This window comes from Capra hircus, chromosome 19 (assembly GCF_001704415.2).
Source record: "Capra hircus breed San Clemente chromosome 19, ASM170441v1, whole genome shotgun sequence".
Taxonomy (NCBI): domain Eukaryota; kingdom Metazoa; phylum Chordata; class Mammalia; order Artiodactyla; family Bovidae; genus Capra; species Capra hircus.
The window spans coordinates 30349968-30377238 of NC_030826.1; the positions used below are offsets into that span (position 1 = coordinate 30349968).

The 27271-nt window shown below is 47.0% G+C and overlaps 1 protein-coding gene across 3 annotated transcripts; it reads right to left on the reverse strand.

The window, feature by feature from the left end:
- ZNF18 (zinc finger protein 18) lies at window positions 1735–27271 on the reverse strand. 3 transcript variants are annotated; one of them, XM_018064670.1, is made up of 7 exons: window positions 27202–27271; window positions 12727–13206; window positions 10917–11103; window positions 10401–10489; window positions 7916–8006; window positions 7220–7327; window positions 1735–2965 (listed from the first exon to the last, which is right to left on the reverse strand). In XM_018064670.1, the coding sequence occupies exons 2-7, from the start codon at window positions 13111–13113 to the stop codon at window positions 2193–2195; spliced, it is 1635 nt and encodes a 544-aa protein (XP_017920159.1). In that variant the 5' UTR covers window positions 13114–13206; window positions 27202–27271; the 3' UTR covers window positions 1735–2192. The 3 variants fall into 3 exon arrangements, with proteins under 3 accessions (XP_017920159.1, XP_017920157.1, XP_017920158.1); XM_018064668.1 differs by having other exon boundaries at window positions 10401–10492; XM_018064669.1 differs by lacking the exon at window positions 27202–27271 and adding an exon at window positions 26911–27132 and having other exon boundaries at window positions 10401–10492.

The following is a 27271-nucleotide window of genomic DNA, read 5'->3' on the forward strand; positions in this document are numbered from 1 at the left end:
TCCCTGGTGGCTTAGAGGTAAAGAATACCCCGGTCAATGCAGGAGACACAGGTTCAATCCCTAGGTCGGGAAGATCCCCTGGAGAAGGAAATGGCAATCCACGCCAGTATTCTTACCTGGAGAATCACAGGGACAGAGGAGCCTGGAGGACTACAGTCCATGGGGTAGCGAAGAGTCAGATATGGCTTAGTGACTGAACAAATATGCAATACCTATCTTCACTTAGTCCCCACATGCATTTATCAAGTGTTTATCTAACATCTACTTCTTGCTGAGGACAAAGCCACAAACAAGGTAGGTTGCTTCTTTGTCTCTCTGTCACCTTTCAGATCATTTAAGAGAGGCCCAAGGAGAAACCTGTCACCTACAGCTTTGTCACGTACAATTTTCCTCCATTTTCCTGTGGAACACATTCTCGCTGGATGCCCAACAAAATCTATGGTTTCCATGAGTTGTAAAGCTCCCTTTGTGGGGCTTGTTTGTTGTTTGGGCAGGCTCCCTGTTCCTTCTAGGATCTTTATTCCCACGTATCCTTGTAGAAACATTTTTTAATTAATCCCTACTTAGCAAAGTGGTTCTTAATCTTGAGCAGGTATCAGAATCCCCAGGAGGACTCATTAAAACAAAGTTTTGTGGGCATCCTTCAGCGTTTGACTTGGTTTAAGTCTAAGAAACTGCCAATGCTGCAGGTCCTGGGACTGCATTTTGAGAACTGCTTACTCCAAATGTAAAACCCCACCCTCCTGCAAACCTCTGCTATGAGAGGACAGAATCTAATGCCGACTCCACCGTGATATCCCTGCTTTCTGCCTTGTGGTTCCCACACCCTCAAAAGAGGGCCCTCCCTCCTTATCTTTGTGCCAAAAGGGAGGTGATACATTCCTCCGGAATCCAGGGATTCCAACTTAAGAGTCATCTCTTGTGCGTCAACCAGAAAAGCACTTTCTACTCTTTGCCTACGGTTTACAGTTTCTTGCCTAGTGTTCTTGTTTCCAGGGAGTCAGCTCCGTCCTCCTCATTAACATCATCCTGCCTGCCCCTCACTGGGAACAGTACAGTAAGAGTGGGCAGAGGAGGACCAAGATGGAAGGGGAGTGGTCTCGCTGAACCAGAGCAGGACACCCTGGGTCACGTCACTTTCAAGGACAAGTGGCCAGGTTAGATGCATGTGTTAACAAACCTGAGTTGTTGAGTCGCTAAGTCACGTCTGACTCTTTGCGACCCCATGGACTGTAGCCTACCAGGCTCCTCTGTCCAAGGGATTTTCCAGGCAAGAATACTGGGATAGGTTGCCATTTCCTCCTCCAGAGGATTCTCCCAACCCAGGGATCGAACCCAGTCTCCGGCATTGGCAGGCGGGTTCTTTATTGCTGAGCCACCAGGGATCTAGACACTCTATAAAATGAATTGATGCTATTGATTTCTTCCTAACACACACAGAGTAAATGAGATAAGGAAGATAATTTTACAGCCCAGGACACTTTGGCAAAAATGATGGACAGCCTCAGGGAGACACTGGGAGAAAGAGGGGAAATTGGAAGCCGCAGAGCAGGTGGGAGGCAGACCTGGGAAGAGGACACCGGGATGCCTGGCAGTGGCTGGGCTCTCACCTGGGCACTAGGCTGCCATGTCCTGTCACTGTCCCTCCGATTTGTTCGAGCTAATCTGGGAGCTCGAGCACCACTGAGGGTTTGTGAGTTCCAGTCAGCAGACAGTGGATGCTGCACACACAGATGAGATGGGGAATGACCACCAGGTTTATTGAAAGTTAGCTTTGCACCCGTACTACAGAGACCACACGTGAGCCCACTGGCCTCTTTGCTCCTCCTTCAGAACAGAAGACCTGTTCTAGGACCACAGTCCTGAGGGCAGATCCAGTGAAACTCTTTCCAGAGAACACTCCTAAAACGGGACCTCCAAGTGACACGTCTTTCCCGAGGGGTCTGGGAGGACAGACGAGTGGGAAAAGGAAGGCTTCTCTTTCTCCCGATGCGGAAGCAAGAAAGTCAGCCTGCGTGAGGTCCAACTCAGAGGCCGAGCTCTCCTCCTGTCTAAAGCTGTGTTCTGGGCTCTGCTCTGCAGTCCATGGAAGACTGAGAGGACAGGGATACTTTCTAAGGGACGCAGTTCCTTGGGATGGAGTCAAGTCTTCTTGAACAGACCGGGGGACAGAGCGGGGTCAGAGAGCCCGGCTACGGGCGGGGCTTCTTCCCCAGGTGGGACCTCTGGTGCTTGTCGAGGCTCGAGCTCCAGCTGAAGCTCTTGCCGCAGCGGGTGCACTTGTAGGGCCTCTCGCCGGTGTGCACCCTCTGGTGCCGGTTGAAGTTGGACCTCTGGATGAAGCTCTTCTCACACACGGGGCACTTGTAGGGCTTCTCCCCCGTGTGGATCTTCTTGTGGTAGCGCAGCCCCGAGAAGTCGCTGAAGCCCTTCCCGCAGTAGTCGCACTTGCAGGGCTTCTCCCCCGTGTGGGTCCGCTGGTGCTTCACGAAGCTGGAGCTCCGCAGGAAGGCCTTTTGGCAGGTGGGGCACTGGAAGGATGTCTCCCGGCTGTGGGTTCTTTGGTGGAAAACCAGCTGCGAGTTCCGGTAGAAGGTCTTGCCACACTCCCTGCAGGTGGGGAGTCTCTGGGCCATGGGGGCCCTTGGCTGCCCCCGCGGGGCGGCCTCTCTCTTCTCCTCAAGCCATGGTGCGGGCGAATCCCCGGGAAGCGAGGGCAGCAGGTGCGGGCCTGGCTGCTTCCTGGAATTCCTCTCCCGGGGGCAGAGCTGACGCCCTGTCCCCTCGCCCCGCAGGTTCCCCTGGGCCTCTGAGAGGTCCTCTCCTCCTCCAGAGGGTCTTGGCTCGTCCTCACTGAAGAGGCTGCTCAAGGGAGCCTGAGGGGGAGGCTCTCCCGATGCCGGAGGCTCCTGGGCCCTGTAGTTCTCCAGGTTCAGGTTCTCTTTGTCATTCTCCCCTCTGTCCCCTAGAAGGAGAAAGAAGATGCAGAATAGCTCAGTCAGCGGTCCGCCCTGCGTGCCAACCTGTGTGTCAGAGAAAGGGTCAGCCAAGACATGATGACTTCTCTTTACCAAGAAGGAAAATGCTGTCGGACCTGAGCACCCAGCACTTGCTTCGTGTACGTCCGGCTGTGACTCAGCTCTGGAAAGGAGGAGAGACAGGGGAAGACGGCTCCCAGAGGCTGCAGCGGCCACCTTGGAAAAGCAGCAGCCAGCTTCCGATGCCCAGGAGAAACAAGTCTAATATAGGAAAGCACTACGCTAATGAGTATTGGTTTTTATCTGGTTATATAAAAAGGATAAATATGATCACAAAAAATAATTTGAAAAACATACGAAAGAAAACAAAATCAGCCTTAATCATAGCACCCAGGGGCAACTACTGTGAGTGCACATTTCCTTCCAGTCTTTCATTTAAACACGCATGTCAGGAAGATACCCTGTTGAGGGCACGGCAACCCGCTCCATTATTCTTGCCTGAGAACCCCCATGGACAGAGGAGACTGGAGGGCTACAGTCCATGGGGTTGCACAGAGTCAGACACAACTGAAGGGACTTAGCATGCACGCACGCACGTACACGTGCGTGTTTTTCACTGACACGACCAGTACCATACTGTATAAACAGTTCTCTACCTGGCTCTGTAGTCTTTCAATGGTAAAGGGTGCTGTTTATCAATTTCACACGGGTCCTCCCTTCCACAAGTCACCCCGAAGTTCGTGTCATGTCCCTGGGGCTGTGATGCCCAGAGAAGCTGCTGTGTGAAAGTCTGCACCCTTGGTCTGTGCAAGAATCCAGCTTCATGGGTGCTTCACTAACTTCATTAACTCATGAACCAGCTGCATTTTGTTTTTCTCATAACTTGGGGCTTTGGTTATTACTACCCATGTGGTAAAGATCTTGATGTGGGTGGTAGAATTTATCTTCAACTTTTCTAAATGCCTTTATTCCTGTAGATGTGAAGGAGCCGTCTGCCCTTCTCTCTGCTATGTCAATGTCTTTGGAGCCGTCTGCCCTTCTCTCTCCTATGTCAATGTCTTTGGAGCTGTTTGCCCTTCTCTCTCCTATGTCGGTGTCTTTCACATTATCAGCTAGAGGCCCAGGAATCTGCTGGAGCGCCAGACTGGAGCTTGTTAATTCAGAGCCTCAGAACTTGTTTCTCTTGGAAGGCCAAGGTACTCTCTCTTGTCTTAGAAGCAGCCTTTATAGGTATCATTTTAAGGAGCTGAATAATGGCTCACCGTGGAGATATGATAATAAACACAGGAGACTAAAACAAGGAACTTTATTTAAGACTTCTCCTACTCTGGGAATCTAAGTTGTTTGTTGTATTTGGCTACTGTAAATAATGACGTGAGGAGCTTTTTTCTTCACAAATTCTGCCCACATTTCTGATCAGTACCTTAAAGGTTCCTCAAAGTACAGTTACTGTGTCAACAGGCATGAATGGTGTTTATTAAGGTTGCTGACACCCACTGGCAGATCAACTTCCAGAACGATGGTGCCATCCTCAGGTCCAAGAGGCTGGGCAGAGAGGAGGCAAGGGTTCAACACCCTACCTATTGACTGTCTCAAGACTCTGCTGCTCAGACTGGTGGGAAACGGCTTCTTGTTGGTGTAAACGTTAATTCTTTAGTTATTAAAGGATCGATTTTTTCCCCACATTTATGAGTTACTTTTCATACTCCAAGACTGCTGTCCATTATTTTTAAACTGGGAAAGTCACTTTTCTCTTATCAACTTGCACTCACGCTTTCTATTTTAAGAAAAACAGTCACTTACCTGTCATGTCTATGAAAAGTTTTCAACAGTTTAGTCACTATTATTTTGTTTGGGGTTGTGTGCTCCGTGGCTCAGTCCTGTCTGACTCTCTGCGACCCCATGGACTACAGCCTGACAGGCTCCTCTGTCCATGGGATTTTCCAGGCAAGGATACTGCAGCGGGTTGGAATTTCCTCCTCCAGGGGATCTCTCTGACCCAGAGATCGAACCCGAGTCTCCTGTGTCTTCTTAACTGAAAGCGGATTCTTTACTGCTGAGCCATCGGGAGTGGGGAGAAGCCCCTTGTTTGGAGTTATTTTTATGTGTAGAAGTTGTGGTTTCTTTCTTTTTAAATATAGTCCAGTCTGTTAATCATTTACCTAGTGATTTTTTTTCTGTCGCTTTTATACTTATAAAAATCATCCCCAGCTTGACATGAGTCAAATATTTACCCATTTTCTTCTCTATTACTATTGTTTTATTTTCATATGTTGTCTTTTCCATCTGCTTCCAACTTATTTTGGTAGACAACACACGCAAAGTTGAAGCGGACTCCTCTTCCCAGAGTGTTTTCTCCTGATTCTGCTCAGAGAAGAGTGACTCATCCTGTGGACTTGTCTTGCTTTTCCCTTCATCAGTCCTTTACAGACCAGCCTCTGGTCCCCAGCTTCCTTTTCGTTCCACTGGCTTGTATTAGTATTGCACTATGGGACTGAGTTACCTTTCAGAAATGACATACTCTGAATATTTACAAGCCCAACACTGATGAAACACTCTTCCTTCAAACCTTTTTACTATTCTTGCAGTATTCTTCCCAATAAGTGCTTAAGAATCATTTTTCCAAATATAGCTGACTCTCAAACAACGTGGGGGTTGGGGCGCCCACCCCAGTGCAGTAAAAATCCAAGTGTAACTTTACAGTCTGCCCTCTGTATCCAGGTTCTGCACCTATGACTTCAACCAAATGTGGATTGTGTACACATTTATTGAAAAAACTCTTGAGAATAAGCATTCCCGCACAGTCCAAACCCTTACTATTCAAGGGCCAACTGTATGTGTATAATTTTCATCCTTTGAAATTGTGATTAGAGGTATGAGTGTGAGACTTTTTGAAGCTCACTTCCCTGCTGACCTGCTTTTCCTGTGAGCTGTTCCTCCATGTGGTCAAATAGAAGAGCATATCTACTCTCTCCTGGGGCATGTGCCCCCTGCCCTGAGCAGGTGAGGCTTCCCTGGTGGCTCAGGGGTAAAGAATCCGCTTGCCACTGCAGGAGATGCAGCTTCCATCCCTGGGCTGGGAAGATCCCCTGGAGAAGGAAATGGCAACCCACTCCAGTGTTCTTACCTGGAGAATCCCATGGACAGAGGAGCCTGGCGGGCTGCAGCCATGGGGTTGCAGAGTCAGATACAACTCAGAGGCTAAACAACAGCAACTGAATCTAGGTCTGCAGGCTGTTAATTCGGTAACCTTTGGGACCAGACCACTCCTTTCCTGCCTTGTTATTACTGTCTCGTCCCTGCACACCTGGACTCCCGTGTCAGTGGCCCCCAGGACTCTCCTCCTTGGGGGGTACCCTCCCAGCCTGTCCTGCAGGTGGCCACTTCCGAAGTCTCTCTCCCCACCGATCCTCTCCTAAGAACCTACAATGGCATTTCTTTGCCTTATCAAGGCAGGCTGGCTTTATACCCTCTCCACAGTTTGGTTCAAGGTAAGATCTAACAGGACTGTTGTTAGAAAATGAGATGAAAAGGGGTGTGTGTGTGTGTGTGTGTGTGTGTGTAGGTAGGTAGGTTTGACAGTCGATTTTATGTAACTGCAATGTTTTTAAAAGAATTCAGAAGGCAAAGGGTGATTGCTGTTTTACAACAGACCAAGTTCATATTTCTTTGTATCAACCTTAAAATATGTGATTGATATGAAGTATTTGTTGTTACTGCTGTTTAATGAAACTTGGGATGCACAGAAAGTAGCTGAAACATGTTTTTCTGCTTGGGGTCTTGTTTATTTTGTTGGGTTGTTTATCTTGTTTATTTTAAATGGGTTACCATTTACCATAACCAGAGTTAAAACAAAAAGAAAGGTCCAGTTACTCTGGACCTTCTCCTTAGGAAGAATAACAGTAATCTGTTAGATGATCTTTTTTTTTTTTTTTAATAGAACTCAGTCCATATCTGATTTGGTCTTGGCCTGTACAATCTTAGTTCTCTCTGAGAAAGGAAGCCATCCCAACAGGCTGGAGTGAGGCAGCATGTCAGATTCAGGGTCCTTCTTCCATAATTAAACATCTGTCAACAACCTGACAGCCAGGGACAAGGAGCCCAACCTCAGTATTCAGCCTGGACTGACCAGGCCATGGCTAGTTATTACCAATGTAACAGAAACCAAGTCCTAACCTCTCCCCCCATTACCTCCAGTTTAATGACTGGGGGTCAGAAATGGCTGGGGACAGGTCACTCACCTATGCAGGTGGGTCTTGGGATCTTCTCACTGGCATGCAGGTGTGGCCCTGCCAGCTCTATCCCATACCCAGCTGGATCAGTCAGGCCAGGCCTGGCACTGGAAATGCCTGGAACAGAGAGGGGTTCTGTGGGCCTGGATGAACGGGGAGGACTGGGGACCAGGCTGTGCTGTTAAAGGAGGGCCATGAGTGGAGAGAGAACTGAGAGGCTCTGGACACCACTGAGGAGCCCGTCTTGGAGGGACACGGGGAACCTCGAAGACACCAGCACCCCCGGGATGGCCGGATGACGGCAACGGCCACAAAAAGAAGGCTCTGGGTGGGAGGGGTCAGACCACCTGGCAGGCTGGTGTGTGGGTCGTGACCGGGACCCCACCCGTGGTTGGCTGGGCACAGTTGGCCACAGCTGAGCTCTGTCGTAACCAGCACCTGCAAGCTACGAAACAGTGAGAAAGTGACTAGATCTGCTGCTCACTGTCACCATCTAACTGAGGGCGCCCCGACCCCACTTCACAGAGGAGAGGAGCCACCACGGGGCCAGGCGCACGCAGCGTGTTCAGTGCACGGGAGCCGACACTGTAGCCCGCCCCCTCCAGCTTCCCAGCTCCCAGCTGTGTCTCCAGGGAGAGTGCCGAGCAGAGTGGCCGGTCGCCCCTAGAGCACACGGGGGGTGCCCCTTCCACCAGGCTGACCCACCTGCACCTCCTGAGACCATCTTCCCATAGGTCTCCAGCATGAGGTCCCAGTACTGCTCCTTCTGGGTGGAATCCAGGTGCCTCCACTGCTCCTAGAGAAGAACACAAGGCCTGAGTCCAGGGGAGGGTCCTGAACCATCCCTCCCTGCCTGTGCAGGGCGGAGGAGAAAGGAATGGCCTCAGGGTCCTAGCCATCAGAAGGTCTGAGAAACCACAGGAGGTGGTTCCAGACGGAGTCAACAGGCCCGGGCTCTGTACTTCTTGCCATGGAGAGGAAACATGTAGGTTTTAGGTCCTGTGTTCTCTTTTAAGTTGCCTGTTTGGGGAAGCCCTTTCCCCACTCGGCTTGTGTTTAACTCTCAGCGCTCATTGGAGAGATCTTTGGGCAGAAGAAGGAGCCCGATATTCCCAAGACGTCATTGATGTCTGGAAATTCAGGAGGGAAAGGAAAGAAGTTTTAAAATGTATTTCTGATTAGCAGGTATGAAGCTTAAAAAAAAGAGACGAAAAGGAGGAGTTAAATGTTTTTGGGTGGAAGAAACGGCAGAGGTGAAAAGTGACCTCTATATGTTTAACTACTGATCATAACATTTTAAATATGGATTTTAATTTAAAATTTTCTAAAGCAGGAATTTTCTACTTTGTTGATCTTCTGTGAGTGAAGTTACCTCAACAACCGTCTGGAAATAACCAGCTTGAGCAAACGCTGCTGAAGGCAGGAGTCCCCCCTCTTCTGCACTGGCAGTTATAGCTGCGAGGTGGCCTGGCCCCCCAGACACACGGGCACCGAAAGAGTAGCCACCAAGATGCTGAAGACATCCACCAAAACCCTCCAGGGCAACAATCGACCCTTTCAAAGCCCAGAAAAGAGTCTCTGAACAGCGAACCTCCAACCTTAAAGCCACAGACTTACTCGAGGAACTGCCAGAAGCCAGCGGTGCTTGACTGAAACCCTTGACTTAAGAGACATGACACCAACTACAGCCCTCCCCCTCCCTCTCATTTTCACAAGAGCAGAAAAAAGTCTAACTTCCTACTCTGGGAGGACAGAAGTATGAGATTTGATGGGGAAATAATCTGGATTTCATGTGGAAACAGCACCACCTTGTGGGTTTGTGGGGCATTGCCACAACTGACTCGCACAGAGCCGTGTGGCCTGAGTTCCCCTCTGGAGGTCTGAACGCTCCGGAACGGGCGCCACACATCCCCGAGTCTGGGAGGCTCTGTCTCTGACTCAGTCCCACGACTGCCATGTGGACCTCACACCCTGCCACTGTTCTCGAGGTTCCCAAATCAGGGGAGAGATTAGAGGACGTGATTCCTTACATTTAAACATTCCCTTCAGATATAAAAGACTTCGCTGAACACTGAGGGCCTTCTGACACAAACAGGTGTTGTTAGTTCAGGGAGGGGCACTGCGACTGGGTCGGGACGGTCTGTCAGGGCTGAGCTGCTGTTCATCAGGCATCAGCTATATATAGGAAATTTACTTATACATTCTATACATTTAGATAGGGCTTCCCAGGTAGCGCACTGCGGCAAAGAATCCACCTGCCGATGCAGGAGACACAAGTTCGATCCCTGGTGGGGAAGATCCCCTGGAGGAGGACATGGCAACCCACTCCAGAATTCTTGCCTGGAGAGTCCCATGGACAGAGGAGCCTCGCAGGCTACAGTATATAGGGTCGCAGAGTCGGACATGACTGAGAACACACCACGTATTTATACACATACATACATATATACATACATACACACACACGCACACATATATGGTGTTGCTGGTGAACATTAAGAATCTTTGGACCTTGAGCTATCCAGAACAGGTCATGGCTAATGTCTGTATATAAGTACCACAGAGCTAACAGCTAACCCCACTAGTTGAAGTATGTTAATATATACACCTTTCACAGGGATGCCCTGTATTTACTGTAGAAGCAACAAGAGGCCTCCAAGTCTGCTTGACATCCTTGGCAGAATACCCAGTTCTTTTCTCCCAAGCAGCCTCCTGCCTAACAGTCTGATTCCTGAGTACCCTGAAAGCAGGAAGAAGGGTACTCTAGAGTCACTGAAAAAGGTGTACCCCCCTGCCACTCCCCACCCCTACCCCAAGTACAATGCGAAGCTGGGACTCGGGTTTCTAGATCTCTGGGCCTGGAGAGCTGAAGCTCGGACCTGGCTTCAAACCACGTTCAACACACATAGCCTTCCTCACCTTCACTCTAAAGGACCCCACAAGGAGAGTCCTGAGAAGGAGGAGTTCTCTAGAGGTTTGGAACAATGCTTTGACTAAAGTCTACAGATGCTTGAAAAACTTCATTTTTATCAAATGCAACTTTTCAGAGTCGCTCACCACGTAATCAAAATAGATCTGTTTCTGAGACTTCTGTTTGTGGCCAGGATGGAGTGAGAGGGGCTGGGTTTACCTTCCTGCTGAAACCCTGAGGGCAAGGTTCTGGAGTCGAGAACCAGAGGACCCCACTCACCTGAGATGCTGTGTGGAGAAGGGAGGCTCCGAAGTCCTGGTTCCCAACAGGCATTTGCTCGGGCTGGGCAGGCAGCTGGGTGGCAGCCGCTGCTGAAGGCAGAGACAGAAGACTGAGTATCCTGATGTCCTTCTTGACCACTCACAGAGGGCACAGGGACAAACCTCCCCCGTGAGTAACCGCACTTGTCCCACCATCCGCAAACTCAGACCCACGTTTACCTCCCTAACCAACTCCGGCTCCTCCAAGCTTCCCGACAGCTGCCCCCAACATCTCCTCCCACCTTCCTCAGACCCCAGATCCGAAAGGCCTGGCCCTGTCATAAAGTGGCTTACATTGCAGACTTTGAATCCCCAATTGCAGTTGATTCCTGTAGGTGCACCCTGTGTCCCACATGTCCAGACATACCCTAATTGGTGCGGCCTAAGGTGTCAGTTCCCTCTTGGCCTGCTGATCACAGTCCCCTGGTTTCTCCAGGAGGTAGCACACACACCACCACCAGGACCCGCCCCTCACCTAGACCTTGCTCCACGTCAGACTCCTCTTTCACCACACAGCTCAGTGGACCCCCAGGCCCGAGGGCTGTGTTCCGGAGCCCAAGCTTCTGAGGCTCTTCAGCAGGAGACTCTGTGTCCCCTGCTGGGCAGCTCGCAGACTCCGCCTTCTCTGAGAAGACTTCCTGTCCCAGAACTTGGATGCTGATCTAGAGACAACACACTGCTGATTACTCAAAGACCCAGAGTGAGGGTTTCTGAAAAACACAGAGCTACCCTTCCAGAATGCATCCTAAGGCAGGCCTTAGGGACACAGGGCAGGGAAAGAAAAGGCCAGCATTTATTTCTGGTCCAGCAGGAACTGGGCAGTGAAGCATCCTGAGAGCAGCTGGAGGATGAGGCCAGAGGGAGACCTGGGAGCCCTTCTGACAGGCCGCTGGGGCTGTCCTTCTACTGGACAGCCTCCACCAACTAAGATACAGGCGTCTTTGGGACAACTCCCCAAACTCTCTAAGGATGGGACGAGGGGGCGGAGACTTTATCTTCAATCCCTAATGGCCAAAAAGTGTAGTGTCAGGGAGACCTAGGATCAGGTGTGGCGTGGGGATACACAGAGGAGGTATAATGAAAAACACACTGAAGAGATATAATGAATCTTCGTCCCAGGCTCCTGGCACAGAGCTCCGAAACCCCTGGAATGTCCTGAAGGACAGGAGTGCCAGGAGCCACTTTTGTGGTTCAGAACAAGCTCCTCCCAACCATCCCTGAGTTGATCATGATAGGGTAACTCTTGGTGGCCCCGGATAGCTTCAGGATGGAGGCCTGTTGTCAGGGGAACTAACCTGGTGACTGGAGGGCCAGAACATTCAGCCCCACCCCTCAGCCTCTAGGGGACAGAGAGGGGCTAGAGCTCTTCCACCACTAATGGCCAATGATCAATCTGTCAGGCCTGAGTAATGAGAACGCCATAGCAACTCTTCAACTGTGGGGTTCAGGGAGCTTCCAACCCACTGAACACATATAAGGGTCAGGAGGATGGAGTGCCCAGAGGAGGGCATGGAAGCTCTGTGTATCCCCCATCTCTTCTATTTGGCTGCTCCTCAATCATATCCTTTAGAACAAACTGGAAAATGGAAGCAGAGATCTGAGTCATCCTAGCAAGTTATCAAAGCTGAGGAAGGGGCCTTGGGAACCTCCCAATCTGTAGCCAGCTGGCCGGAAGTCCGAGTGACCCCTGCAGCTGTGACCGGTGGCTGAAATGGGGGGAAGTCTTACAGGACCAGCCCTTATCCTCTGGGTTGAGACAAGCAGACCACTGCTGTCACAACTGAACTGAATAGGAGGACACCTAGTTGAGATCAGAGACTCGGAGAATTGGTTGTTGGTATGAAAACCCCCACATATTCGGTGCCAGAAAAAAAGATAAAACCCCTGGGACTTCCCTGGTGGTTCTATGGTTAACCACTTCCCTGGTGGCGCCAAGGCAGGGGGCACAGGTTCGACCCCTGGTCCAGAAAGATCCCACATGCTGTGGGGCAACAAAGCCTGTGCATCACAACTACTGAGCCCACACGCCCTAGAGCCGGTGCTCTGCAACAAGAGCAACCACTGCAACGGGAAGCCCATGCGCCGCCACTAGAGTAGCCCCCGCCACTAGAGTACCTCCACAACTAGACAGTAGCTCCCGCAACTAGAGAGAGCCTGCACGCAGCAACAAAGACCCAGCGCAACCAAAAGTAAATAGATTAATTAAAAAAAAAAAAGACAACGCCCCTGCTAAGACCCCAGAGGACCTGGTGCTTCCCTCACAGATCACAGCACTCTCTGCTCACCCACTGCCACAGCCTCTGGGGGTCTCCCTTCAAGCTCTCCACGAGGGTCACGGCCTCCTCCCCGCTGCCTGGACACTGCTTCCGCACCCACGTCTGGATCTCCCCAGGCAGAATGCTCAGGAATTGCTCCAGCATCAGCATCTCCAGGATCTGCTCCTTGGTGTGGACCTCTGGCTGCAGCCACTGGAAACAGAGCTTCCGAAGCTGTTGGAGGGTTTCATGGGGCCCGGACATCACCTGGTAAGGAAACTGCCTGAAGAGCTGGCGTGCGGTCTCGGGGCTGGAGGGCTCCCCTCGGGGGGTGGCATCTGGGCCAGGGAACAGGAGCTCCTCAGCCTTGGCCGGTGGTGGCAGCAGGACAGGAGCCTGCCCCAACTCCACGGGCATTGTCTGGTGTGGCGAGTCCTTTTAGGGGATGTGCTTCTGGGACGGAGCTGTCCCCAGGAGAGCCAGGTCTTCTCAGAGCCTCTCACAAGGACCCTGGAGGGGCAGCGAGAGTGACATTACACGGGCTAGGGGGATGCACTTTCACAAAGAACAGAATCACCTGCCTGCCTGAGAAGCCTTGGAGGGAGGGAGGGAGTCGTGGGTCTTCTGAAATCAATGGATGCACTATTTTACTTTGAAGTATGGTAAACTTGAAGCTGCAAAGCAAACTACTAGAACCACAGCTAGACTGTCACCACAACCCTGACCATTCTTACAGTGTTCTCTCTTGGTCTTCAAAAGGCAGACCAAGCAGAAGAGTGAAGTGCACCACGTGAAGCATGCTCACTGCGTTTCCAGGTAAACAGCTCGCCTCCACAGCACTTCAATGTCTGCACCCATAGGTCTGCAGACTGAAACAGAGAGCTGGACAGAGACGCTGATGCCCCAGGAGTAAAGACCAAGGTTGAAATGATGGCGTGTGTGCATGCATGCTGAGCTGTGTCTGACTCTTTGCAACCCCATGGACTGTAGCCAACAAGGGTCCTCTGTCCATGGAATTTTTTAGGCAAGAATACTGGAGTGGGTTGCCATTTCCTTCTTCAGGGGATCTTCCTGACCCAAGGATCAAACCCATGTCTCCTGCATTGGCAGGTAGATTCTTTACCACTGCGCCACCTGGAAGACCAAGGTTGAAATGACTAGATGCTTCCAAAATAAATATGAAGTTGTAGAGAACTTTTTCCTCAAAAGGTACAATGAAAGTTCTAAGTGACCTCTTTTGAGTGCCATGTTGATAACTGGGAATTTATGAAAAATCTGTCATACTAAAATTTTCAACCCTAAACAGAAAAAAGTCTTAAACACTGACTACCGCAAAAACATTCCTACAGACATGAAGTAAGTTTTATGGTGAGTGGTATCAAAATTCAGAAGGCAGGAACTAAAACAAGGAAAAGAGAATTAGGAAATAACAAAGTTAATATTAAGATATTTTTAAAGGAGCATGCAATATTTCTAGCTAGCTTTCTTGCATGTAATCCTAATATTGGATTATTGGGTCTATCTTAAAATATTATAAAGGAGGTGGAGGTCATCATTTCTCCACAACATGAAGCACAACAACCAAAAAACACCCAGCCACTTGGGTGCCAGGGTTAATCAGAGATCAGTACAACACTCTAGCTTTTGATGGCTGCTTTGTCCTTGAGGGGGCTTCCCTGATAGCTCAGTTGGTAAAGAATCTGCCTGCATTGCAGAAGATTCCTGGGTAGGAAGATCCCCTGGAGAAGGGATAGGTTACCCACTCTAGTATTCCTGGGCTTCCCCTGTGGCTCAGCTGGTAAAGAATCTGCCTGCAATGTAGCAGACCTGGGTTTGATCCCTGGGTTGGGAAGATCCCCTGGAGAAGGGAAAGGCTGCCCACTACAGTATTCTGACCTAGAGAACTCCATGGACGGTATAGTCTATGGGGTCACAAAGAGTTAGACATGACTGACCGACTTTCACTTTCAATTTTTTCACTTTTGTCCTTGAGGTGTAAGAGCAATGTCTTTATCCCCATGACTTCACCCAAACAGTTCACTCTATATCACAACATCATTTAAAAATAAAACAAGCAGGAGATCGCTTCAAGATGGTGGAGTAGAAGGCCACATGCTCACCTCCTCATGTGAGAGTGCCAAAATCATAGCTAACTGTTGAACAATCACTGAAAAGAGGATACTGGAAAAAAAAAGGTACCCCAAGTCCAAAGACAAAGGAGAAGCCACAACGAGAGGGCAGAGGGACACAATCAAGAAAAAATCAAATCTCATACTTGCTGGATAGGCAACCCACAAACTGGAAAACAATTATACCATAGAGGTTCTCCCACTGTTGGGAAGGTTCTGAACCCCAAGTCAGGCTTTGCAATCTGGGAATTTGGCAAAGGGACTAGGAATCCCCAGGGAATCTGATGTTGAAGACCAGCAGGATTCGATTGCAGGACTTCCACAGGACTGAGGGAAATGAAGACTCCACTCTTGGATGGCACAAAATCTTATGTGTACCAAGGCCCAGGGGAAAAGAACACTGACCCCACAGGAGACCGAGCCAGATCTGCCTGCTAGTGTTGGAGGGTCCCCTGCAGAGGTTCAGGTCGGCAGGGGCTCGCCATAGGGACGGGGACACTGGCAGCAGCAGTCCTGGGAAGGGCACCTCAGCATGAGCCCTCTTGGTGTTTGCCAACAGCCCTACCATCAGTTCAGTTCAGTTGCTCAGTCATGCCTGACTCTTTGTGACCCCATGGACTGCAGCACACACCAGGCTTCCCTGTCCATCACTAACTCCCAGAGCTCACTCAAACTCATGACCACTGAGTCAGTGATGCCATCCAACCATCTCATCCTTTGTCATCCCCTTCTCCTCCCGCCTTCAATCTTTCCCAGCATCAGGGTCTCTTCAAATGAGTCAGTTCTTCGCATCAGGCGGCCAAAGTACTGGAATTTCAGTTTCAACATCAGTCCTTCCAATGAATATTCAGGACTAGTTTCCTTTATGATGGACTGGTTGGATCTCCTTGCTCTCCAAGGAACTCTCAAGAGTTTCCTCCAGCACCACAGTTCAAAAGCATCAATTCTTCGGCACTCAGCTTTCTTTCTAGTCCAACTCTCACAACCATACATGATTACTGGAAAAACCATAGCTTTCACTAGATGGACCTTTGTTGGCAAAGTTATGTCTCTGCTTTTTAATATGCTGTCTAGGCTGGTCTACCATAGAGCTTATAGATTCCAGGGCTGGGTCACCTCAGGCCAAACAACTAACAGGGAGGGAGTATAGTCCCACCCATTAGCAGATAATTGGATTATAGTTTTACTGAGCAAGGCCCTATCAGAGCAAGACCCAGTTTTTCCCCAGTTCCTCCCATCTGGAAGCTTACACAAGCCTCTTAGCCTCATCTACCAGAGGGCAGAGAGCAGAAGCAAGAACAAGTACATCCTGCAGCCTCCAGAACAAAAAGCACAATCACAGAAAGTTAATCAAAATGAAAAGGCAGAGGAGTATGGCACAGATGAAGGAACAAGATAAAAACCCCAGAAAAACAACTAAATGAAGTGAGGATAGGCAACTTACCAGAAAAAGAATTCAGAATAATGATAGTGAAGATGATCCAGGATCTCAAAAAAAAAAAAAAAAGAATGGAGGCACAGATTAAGATGACATAAAAAAGGTTTAACAAAGATTCAGAAGAACTAAACCAGAAAAAGAAAGCAAAATTTTTTTGAGGGGATAAAATAGAAAGGTAAGAAGATTATGTTTCTTGTGTGGACCCCACTAACTGTCCTTTGTGCTTACAAAGAGACCCATGTATTGGGCTGGTCAAAGAGTTCATTTGGGTTTTTCCATAACATCTTACAGAAAAACCTGAACAAACTTTTTGGCCTACCTGATATTTCATTCATATATTCATCCAGCACCCAGAGAGCTACAGCAACATGTGCTCAATAATTCAGGAATTCTATTGCTTTTCATGGCAGCTTACCCACTGTAAACAACAATACTGGAGAAAGCCTAAGAGGCCACTGTTTTCAGGCACTGGACAACAGATAGGCAAGAAAGGAATCCCTGAGGGAAGAAAAGCTCATGAGGAGGGTCCCATGGTCATCATAGCTGTCTGCAAAGGAATGATTTCCCAAGCCCAGTGCAGGAAGCTGGAGCTCAAGCAGAGACCAGGGGCTACTGAAGTGGCTAGAATCATAAAGAGCAGGGCAGTGGGGAGGAGGAAGCTGTGGCAATGGAGGCAGACAGCTGTGGAGGGAGGAGGGGGTTTCCTTGTGATGAATCTTGGCCAAGGGTTGGACTGCACTCAGCATGGTGGAACTATCCAAGGTTCAACAGGGAGCAGTTGTTACCATGTTAAAAGAGCAAATGAGGGATACAGAAGCCCAACCAATGATAAGAGACATTTACATTTCTGACCCCAAAAGTAGAGAAACATTCAATGCATCCTGAGTTATCTGAAAGGTCATGTTAGGAGTAAGGACCATGCTTGAGAGTAAGACCTACTACCCTAAACATGCCCCCCAAAACCTAAAAACACGCTTCAACAATATCCACCAAAGAGGCCCAGTCTGTTGGGTCTATTCTGATGCAGTTAGAAGAATTTGAGGGAATTCTTTGGCAGTCCAGTGGTTAGGACTCCATGCTTTCAATGCCAACAGCCCAGGTTCAATTCCTGATCAGAGAACTAAGATCCCAGAAGCCATGCAGAACAGCCAAAGAAGAAAAGAATTTGGGAAACACCTTGGGTTTTCCAAAGATCTACCCTAAAACCAAGCTGGTTATTGTTCAGTCACTAAGTCATGTCTGACTCTTTGAGATCCCACGGACTGTATCATGCCAGGCTTCCCTGTCCTTCACTATCTCCTGGAATTTTCTCAAATTCATGTCCATTGAGTTGGTGATGTTAACTAGCCATCTCATCCTCTGCTGCCCCCTTCTCCTTTTGCCTTTAATCTTTCCCAGCATCAGTCTTTTTCAATAAGACAGCTCTTTGCATCAGTGGCCAAAGTATTAGAGCTTCAGCATTAATCCTTACAATGAATATTTAGGGTTGATTTTCTTTAAGACCGACTGGTTTGATCTCCTAGAAAAGGTTTGAGAAACCTAGACAGAGTATTCAAAATCAACGACATCACTTTGCCAACAAAGGTCTATATAGTCAAAGCTATGGTTTTTCCAGTAGTCATGTATGGATGTGAGAGTTGGACCATAAGGAAAGTTGAGCAATGAAGAATTGATGCTTTTGTATTGTGGTGCTGGAAAAGACTCTTAAGAGTCCCTTGGATTGCAAGGAGATAAAAACCAAACTAACACAACCCAAAGGTGATCAGTCAGTAATTGAACTGCCTGCTAGAAGACAATTCAACACTCTTCAGAAGAAGATAACAGAATCTTTAGTGTCTACAATGTGCCATCCACAATATCCAAGATGCGATCCAAAATCAAGGGGAAAGAAGTCAAGAGAATCAAGGCCTGATGGCCTCTGGACTTAAAAACAAGATAATTTTAATGACAGAAGAGATAAGTGACTTTCCACAGAGAACTAGAAATCATAAAGAGAAACAAATGCAAATTCTAGGAAATGAACTGTCAACCTAGAATTCCACATCCAACAAAAACACCTTTCAAAGAAAGAATTAAAGACATATTTCAGATTTTAAAAAAGCCATGAGAATTTTCCCCCAATGATGCGTACTGCAAGAAATGCTAAAGGACATTCTTCCAGTTGAAGGAAAACTCATATCTACAGAGAGGAATGAAGTGAAGTCGCTCAGTCGTGTCCGACTCTTTGCGACTCCATAGACTGTAGCCTACCAGGCTTCTCTGTCCATGGGATTTTCCAGGCAATAGTACTGGAGTGGATTGCCATTTCCTTCTCCAGGGAATCTTCCCAACCCAGGTCTCAAACCCGGGTCTCCCGCATTGTAGACAGACGCTTTACCATCTGAGCCACAGAGAGGAATGAAAATCTCCAAAAATGGTAAGCACATGGTGAAAAAATGTAAGATACTATGCTTCTATTTATTCTAATTTCCTTAAAAGGAGCAACTGACTGTTAAGGCAAAAATTGCACTAGTATAAGCAGAACATAAGATAAGTAGAAGTGAAATATATAAATATAGCACAAAGAAGGGGGTACATGGAATTAATCTGTTATTAGGTTATTACATTTATGAGGTGCTAATGAATTCTTTGCACCCAAAGATGGAGAAGCTCTACACAGACAATGAAAACAAGACCAGGAGCTGACTGTGGCTCAGATCATGAACTCCTTATTACCAAATTCAGACTCAAATTGAAGAAAGTAGGGAAAACCGCTAGACCATTCAGGTATGACCGAAATCAAATCCCTTATGATTATACAGTGGAAGTGAGAAACAGATTTAAGGGCCTAGATCTGATAGATAGAGTGCCTAATGAACTATGGAATGAGGTTCGTGACATTGTACAGGAGACAGGGATCAAGACCATCCCCATGGAAAAGAAATGCAAAAAAGCAAAATGGCTGTCTGGGAAGGCCTTACAAATAGCTGTGAAAAGAAGAAAGGCGAAAAGCAAAGGAGAAAAGGAAAGATATAAGCATCTGAATGCAGAGTTCCAAAGAATAGCAAGAAGAGATAAGAAAGCCTTCCTCAGGGATCAATGCAAAGAAATAGAGGAAAACAACAGAATGGGAAAGACTAGACATCTCTTCAAGAAAATCAGAGATACCAAGGGAACATTTCATGCAAAGATGGGCTCAACAAAGGACAGAAATGGTATGGACCTAACAGAAGCAGAAGATATTAAGAAGAGGTGGCAAGAATACATGGAAGAACTGTACAAAAAAGATCTTCACGACCCAGATAATCATGATGATGTGATCACTAATCCAGAGCCAGACATCTTGGAATGTGAAGGCAAGTGGGCCTTAGAAAGCATCACTACGAACAAAGCTAGTAGAGGTAATGGAATTCCAGTTGAGCTGTTTCAAATCCTGAAAGATGATGCTGTGAAAGTGCTGCACTCAATATGCCAGCAAATTTGGAAAACTCAGCAGTGGCCACAGGACTGGAAAAGATCAGTTTTCATTCCAATTCCAAAGAAAGGCAATGCAAAAGAATGCTCAAACTACCGCACAACTGCACTCATCTCACATGCTAGTAAAGTAATGCTCAAAATTCTCCAAGCCAGGCTTCAGCAATACGTGAACCGTGAACTTCCTGATGTTCAAGTTGGTTTTAGAAAAGGCAGAGGAACCAGAGATCAAATTGCCAACATCCGTTGGATCATCAAAAAGCAAGAGAGTTCCAGAAAAACATCTATTTCTGCTTTATTGACTACGTCAAAGCCTTTGACTGTTTGGATCACAATAAACTGTGGAAAATTCTTCAAGAGATGGGAATACCAGACCACCTAACCTGCCTCTGGAGAAATCTGTATGCAGGTCAGGAAGCAACAGTTAGAACTGGACATGGAACAACAGACTGGTTCCAAATAGGAAAAGGAGTACGTCAAGGCTGTATATTGTCACCCTGCTTATTTAACTTATTTGCAGAGTACATCATGAGAAACACTGGACTGGAAGAAACACAAGCTGGAATCAAGATTGCCAGGAGAAATATCAATAACCTCAGATATGCAGATGACACCATCCTTATGGCAGAAAGTGAAGAGGAACTAAAAAGCCTCTTGATGAAAGTGAAAGAGGAGAGTGAAAAAGTTGGCTTAAAGCTCAACATTCAGAAAACGAAGATCATGGCATCTGGTCCCATCACTTCATGGGAAATAGATGGGGAAACAGTAGAAACAGTATCAGACTTTATTTTTTGGGGCTCCAAAATCACTGCAGATGGTGACTGCAGCCATGAAATTAAAAGATGCTTACTCCTTGGAAGAAAAGTCATGACCAACCTAGATAGCATATTCAAAAGCAGAGACATTACTTTGCCGACTAAGGTCCGTCTAGTCAAGGCTATGGTTTTTCCAGTGGTCATGTATGGATGTGAGAGTTGGACTGTGAAGAAGGCTGAGCACCGAAGAATTGATGCTTTTGAACTGCGGTGTTGCAGAAGACTCTTGAGATTCCCTTGGACTGCAAGGAGATCCAACCAGTCCATTCTGAAGGAGATCAGCCCTGGGATGTCTTTGGAAGGAATGATGCTAAAGCTGAAGCTCCAGTACTTTGGCCACCTCATACGAAGAGTTGACTCATTGGAAAAGACTCTGATGCTGGGAGGGATTGGGGGCAGGAGGAGAAGGGGACGACAGAGGATGAGATGGCTAGATGGCATCACGGACTCGACGGACGTGAGTCTGAGTGAACTCCGGGAGATGGTGATGGACAGAGAGGCCTGGTGTGCTGCAATTCATGGGGTCGCAAAGAGTCAGACACAACTGAGCGACTGAACTGAACTGAATGCAGAAACAGAAAATTGAAAGGAAGAAGTAATGTCAGGTGAGGTGACAGATGGGAAACATAAAGGTGTTAAGTGAGGGGTAGGAAATGAGAAATCTGAGTTATAAAGTGGAACAATATTAAATCACATTCTGATAAGTTAACCTTTGATCATTTAAGGATGCATAATGCTAGCTGTAAAAGTATTATACAAAGAGGTATAGCTAAAAAACCAAGAGACAAACAATGAAAAGCAGTCAATAATATACAGGAAAGAATCAAGAGAAGAATAAAAAGCAGAAAGATCAAGTGGAAAAAAAGACAGTATGATAGACTAACACCCAACCAATCAATAATTACATTAAATGTAAACAGACTAAACACTAGAACTATAAGGTACAGATTGTCAGATTTAAAAAAAGCAAGACCCAACTATATGCAATCTACAAGAGACATTTTATATATAAAGACACAGATAGTTTGGAAATAAAATGGAGGAGAAAAGACATTCCATGCAAACAGCAAGCATGTGAAAGCTGGTATAGTTACATTAGTATCTAACCAAGAAACTTCATGACAAAGAGAAAAGGAGGGACATTTTATTATGATAATTGGGTTAAATCACCTAGAACACAAAGCACCCTAAAAGAGTAGGCACATAATATCAGGTCTAAAGGGAAAACTCAATCATCACTGGAGATTTTAACACTGTTCTCTCAGTAACTGATGGAAAAATAGACCCCCCCCCCATATATATATATGAGTAAGGAAATAGATATCTACTACTGTGGGCAAGAATCGCTTAGAACAAATGGAGTAGCCATCATAGTCAAGAGTCTGAAATGCAGTACTTGGACGCAGTCTCATAAACAACAGAATAATCTCTGTTCGTTTCCAGGGCAAACCATTCAGTTTTACAGTAATCCAAGCCTATGCCCCAACCAGTAATGCTGAAGAAGCTGAAGATGAACGGTTCCATGAAGACCTACAAGACATTCTAGAATTAACACCCAAAAAAGATGTCCTTTTCATTATAGGGGACTTGAATGCAAAAGTAGGAAGGCAAGAGATACCTGGAGTAACAGGCAAATTTGACTTTGGAGTACTGTATGAAACAGGGAAAAGGCTAATAGAGTTTTGCCAAGAGAACGCACTGGTCATGGCAAACACCCTCTTTAAAGAACACAAGAGAAGACTCTACACATGGACATCACTAGATGGTCAATACCAAAATCAGATTGATTATATTCTTTGCAGCCAAAGATGGAGAAGCTCTACAGAGTCAGCAAAATCAAGACCGGGAGCTGACTGTGGCTCAGATCATGAACTCCTTATTGCCACATTCAGACTCAAATTGAAGAAAGCAGGGAAAACCACTAAACCATTCAAGTATGACCTAAATCAAATCCCTTACGACTATACAGTAGAAGTGACAAATAGATTCAAGGGATTAGATCTGATAGTGTGCCTGAAGAACTATGGATGGAGGTTCATGACATTGTACAGGAGGCAGTGATCAAGACCATCCCCAAGAAAAAGAAATCCAAAAGGGCAAAATGGTTGTCTGAGGAGGCCTTACAAATAGCTGTGAAAAGGAGAAGCTAAAAGCAAAGGAGAAAAGGAAAGATATATCTGTTTGAATGTAGAGATCCAAAGAATAGCATGGAGAGATGAGAAAGCCTTCCTCAGTGATCAGTGCAAAGAAATAGAGGAAAACAACAAAATGGGAAAGACTAGACATCTCTTCAAGAAAATCAGAGATATCAAGGAACATTTCATGCAAAGATGGGCTCGATAAAGGACAGAAATGATATGGACCTAACAGAAGCAGAAGATATTAAGAAGAGGTGGCAAGAATACACGGAAGAACTATACAAAAAAGATCTTCACGACCAAGATAATCACGATGGTGTGATCACTCACCTAGAGCCAGACATCTTGGAATGCAAAGTCAAGTGGGCCTTAGGAAGCATCATGATGAACAAAGCTAGTGGAGGTGATGGAATTCCAGTTGAGCTGTTTCAAATCCTGAAGATGATGCTGTGAAAGTGCTGCACTCAATATGCCAGCAAATTTGGAAAACTCAGTGATGGCCACAGGACTGGAAAAGGTCAGTTTTCATTCCAATTCCAAAGAAAGGCAATGTCAAAGAATGTTCAAACTACCGCACAATTGCACTCATCTCAAATGCTAGCAAAGTAATCCTCAAAATTCTCCAAGCCAGGCTTCAACAGTACATAAACCATGAACTTCTATATGTTCCAGCTGGATTTAGAAAAGGCAGAGGAACCAGAGATCAAATTGCCAACATCCGTTGGATCATTGAAAAAGCAAGAGAGTTTCAGAAAAACACCTACTTCTGCTTTACTGACTATGCCAAAGCCTTTGACTGTGTGGATTACAACAAACTGTGGAAAATTCTTCAAGAGATGGGAATACCAGACCACCTGACCTGCCTCCTGAGAAATATGTATGGAGGTCAAGAAGCAACATTTAGACCTGAACATGGAACAACAGACTGGTTCCAAATAGGAAAAGGAGTACGTCAAGGCTGTATATTGTCACCCTGCTTATTTAACTTATATGCAGAGTACATCATGGGAAACACTGGACTGGAGGAAGCACAAGCTGGAATCAAGATTGCCGGGAGAAATATCAATAACCTCAGATATGCAGATGACACCACACTTGTGGCAGAAGGCAAAAAACTAAAGAGTCTCTTGATGAAAGTGAAAGAGGAGAGTGAAAAAGTTGACTTAAAGCTGAACATTCAGAAAATTAAGATCATGGCATCTGGTCCCATCACTTCATGGCAAATAGATGGGGAAACAATGGAAACAGTGACAGACTTTATTTTGGGGGGCTCCAAATTTACTGTAGATAGTGACTGCAGCCATGAAATTAAAAGACGCTTACTCCTTGGAAGGAAAGTTATGACCAACCTAGACAGCATATTAAAAAGCAGACATAACTTTGCCAACAAAGGTCCGTCTAGTGAAAGCTATGGTTTTTCCAGTAGTCATCTGTGGATGTGAGAGTTAGACTAGAAAGAAAGCTAAGCACCAAAGAATTTGATGCTTCTGAACTGTGGTGTGGAGAAGACTCTTGAGATTCCCTTGGACTGCAAGGAGATCCAACCAGTCCCTCCTAAAGGAAATTAGTCCTAAATATTCATTGGAAGGACTGACGTTGAAATTGAAACTCGAATACTCTGGCCACCTGATGCGAAGAACTGACTCATTTGAAAAGACCCTGATGCTGGGAAAGATTGAAGGCAGGAGGAGAAGGGGATGACAGAGGATGAGATGGTTGGATGGATGCCATCACCGATTTAATGGACATGAATTTGAGTAAGCTCGGGGAATTGGTGATGGACAGGGAGGCCTGGTGTGCTGCAGTCCATGGGGTCACAAAGAGTTGGATGCGACTGAACTGAACTGAAGGAAATAGAAAATCTAAACAACACTGTGACCCAAGTTGATACAACCATCATTTAAAACAACACCTGCAGAGTACACATTCATTTCAAATGCATAAGAAGCACTCATGAAAACAGAATATAATTATGTTTCAAAACACTAAAATCTTAAAGTATAGATTCTCTGATCACAGAGTAATTGAACTCTAAAAATTACAAAAGAAAACAATAAGATACCTACAATATCCTAATATATGGAAATATTAAATAACCAACTGTCAAAGAAAAAAACCAGATAGGAAATTAAAACATTTTCTTCATATTGACCGATAATGAAAACACAACATATTAAAATTTGTTGGAAATGGCTAAAGGCTGCTTAGAGAGAATTAAACAGCTTTAAGTAAATATGTTAGGTTGGGAACTAAGTGAATTGCAAAAGGCTTAATCTGCAGGGCTTAATGGAAAGCCAGAGGAGATACTTCTACAGAAAGGATTAGAGTTAACTTTTCCAGGAATGTCTTTTATAAACAAATTATTATTAGTGGAAGTACTTTGTCTCATAATTAAACAACTGCTGAGTGAATTTTACAACTTAATTCAAATGCTGAGAAAAATTAACTCTATTGAAAATAAACATGTTAAAACTTTTAAATATATATGCATCCTTCACTATCTAGATATAGCTCCTGAATTTCAAATAACAAGTAGCAAGATTTTAGATGGCAAGAGACTGATCTGTGGACTTATTCATATTTACTTAGTTCCTGAATTAAAATAGCAGTTTAGATAACACCTAAGGAAAGCGACTTTCAGGGAAAACTGACTCATAAATTATTTAACTCTGATTTCAGCTATATATTTTCACATAATGGTAGGGAAAATGCCTCAAGTATTCATAATTAAATTACTTTATGGGCTTCCCTGGTGTTTCACATGGTAAAGAATCCACCTGCAAGGTGGGAGACATGGGTTTGATCCCTAGGTTGGAAAGATTCCCTGGAGGAGGGCACGGCAACCCACTTCAGTACTCTTGCCTGGAGAATCCCCATGGACAGAGGAGCCGGGCCAGTTACAGTCCATGGGGTCACAAAGAGTTAGATACGACTGAGCAAGTTAAGCACAGCACACACATAAATGGTTCATAGGTTGGTACTGCAAATACTTCATGAGAATACACTCCTGTTAGTTTTGAAAAAAAAAAAAAAAGGAAAGTTCTCCCAAATGTATAGTTGTTATACTTATTAAAGCTATAACAAATTAGAATGCACTTTTAAATGAACATCTAGGTACGGACACTTATCCATTCACACATGAGCAGCCATTCGCAGAGCACAAAGATGGTCTCCTTAAACTTCAGTCAAGCTTCTGAGTCATCTTTTTGAGTAGGGCTGGCCCTTGGACTCTGTCCTTGGCCCTTCTAGTCTAGTTTAGCAAGAATCTTTCTGATTCCAGTTTACGGAAAATCCCTTACTTTTGAAATTTGATCAAATTCAACATCCCTTGACACCTGACCAAATTCCTTTTGGCCCTGACCTGCCTTCAGCAAAGCCGGTCAAGTTAGTTTAGCCAGAATGACCCCCTTAAGGCAGACGTTTCCTCTTAGTAATTTTCCATCCACTGACCCCACCCTACCCCTTGGCTATAAATCTCCACTTGTCTTTGTTGTATTCAATCTGTCCCTCCCACACCTCAAAACCCCATGGGAGTCCCCATCAATACCGGGCACCTTATTGTTTTTAAGGAGTGTCTGAGTAACTTTATCAAGTTCCATGTTAGGCAGGGTTCAAGCAGATCCTCAGAAATGGGTTTCCCTGCAGGCTCAGCAGTCAGAACATACATGTCTGCCAATAACGGACAACGCAGGTTCCATCACTGGGTGGGGGGAGATCCCCTGGAGAAGGAAATGGCAATACACCCCAAGTATTTTTGCCTGGAAAATTCCATGGACAGGGAAGACTGGCAGGCTGCAGCCCATGGGGTCACGAAGAGTCGGACACGACTTAGCGATTAATCACAACCCTCACAAATACCCAGCAAGGCGAGTATTACAGTGTACAGGTCTGAAATCTCTGAGGCTCACCGAGGCGGCCAAATTCAAACCCAGGAAGCTCTAACCGCCTGTGCCTTTGGGAGGAGAGCGGCAAACCTTTGGTAACTTGAGGCGGGGGAGGCGGGGGGGGCGGGGGGGGCGGGGGGGGCGGGGGGGGCGGGGAGCGGGCGGGCTTAGGAGCTGTCACGAACAGCTGGAGGGGAGGAGGAGCTACAGGCACTGAGGCCGGAGAGGATCCGGCCCTGCCGGGCGCCGGGCAGCGCTGCCCACTGAGCCCTCCACCCTCTGCCCACGACGCCGACCGCACCCAGGAGCCAGGCTGCGGGCATCAGCCCATACGGGTTCCCTCTTCCCGAGGCTCACTTCCAGCCTTCTCGGGGAGGCAGGAGAGAGGGGCCCCTTCTCGTCCCAGGCCAGAAACGTGGCTGGAGAGTCCGGCGGGGCCCACAGGCTCAGGAGCGCTAGCCCGGTCGGGGTACCGTGCCTCCACTCACAGCCCCGCTGCCCCTCCCCCCGCACTCGCGGCGTCCCCGCGCGCGTCCAACGGCCGGACGCCTCTCCCGGAGGCCGGGCCGAGTCCGGCGCGCACGCGGGCGGCGCCATGCCCGGCCCCGTGCCGCGGCGTCCAGACCATTCCAGCCCGCGTGCGCTCACCTCGGCCCGCGGCGCCGGCTTCGGGCGCACTTCCGGGAAACGGGCTGGTGCGCGCGACACCGGGTCCGAC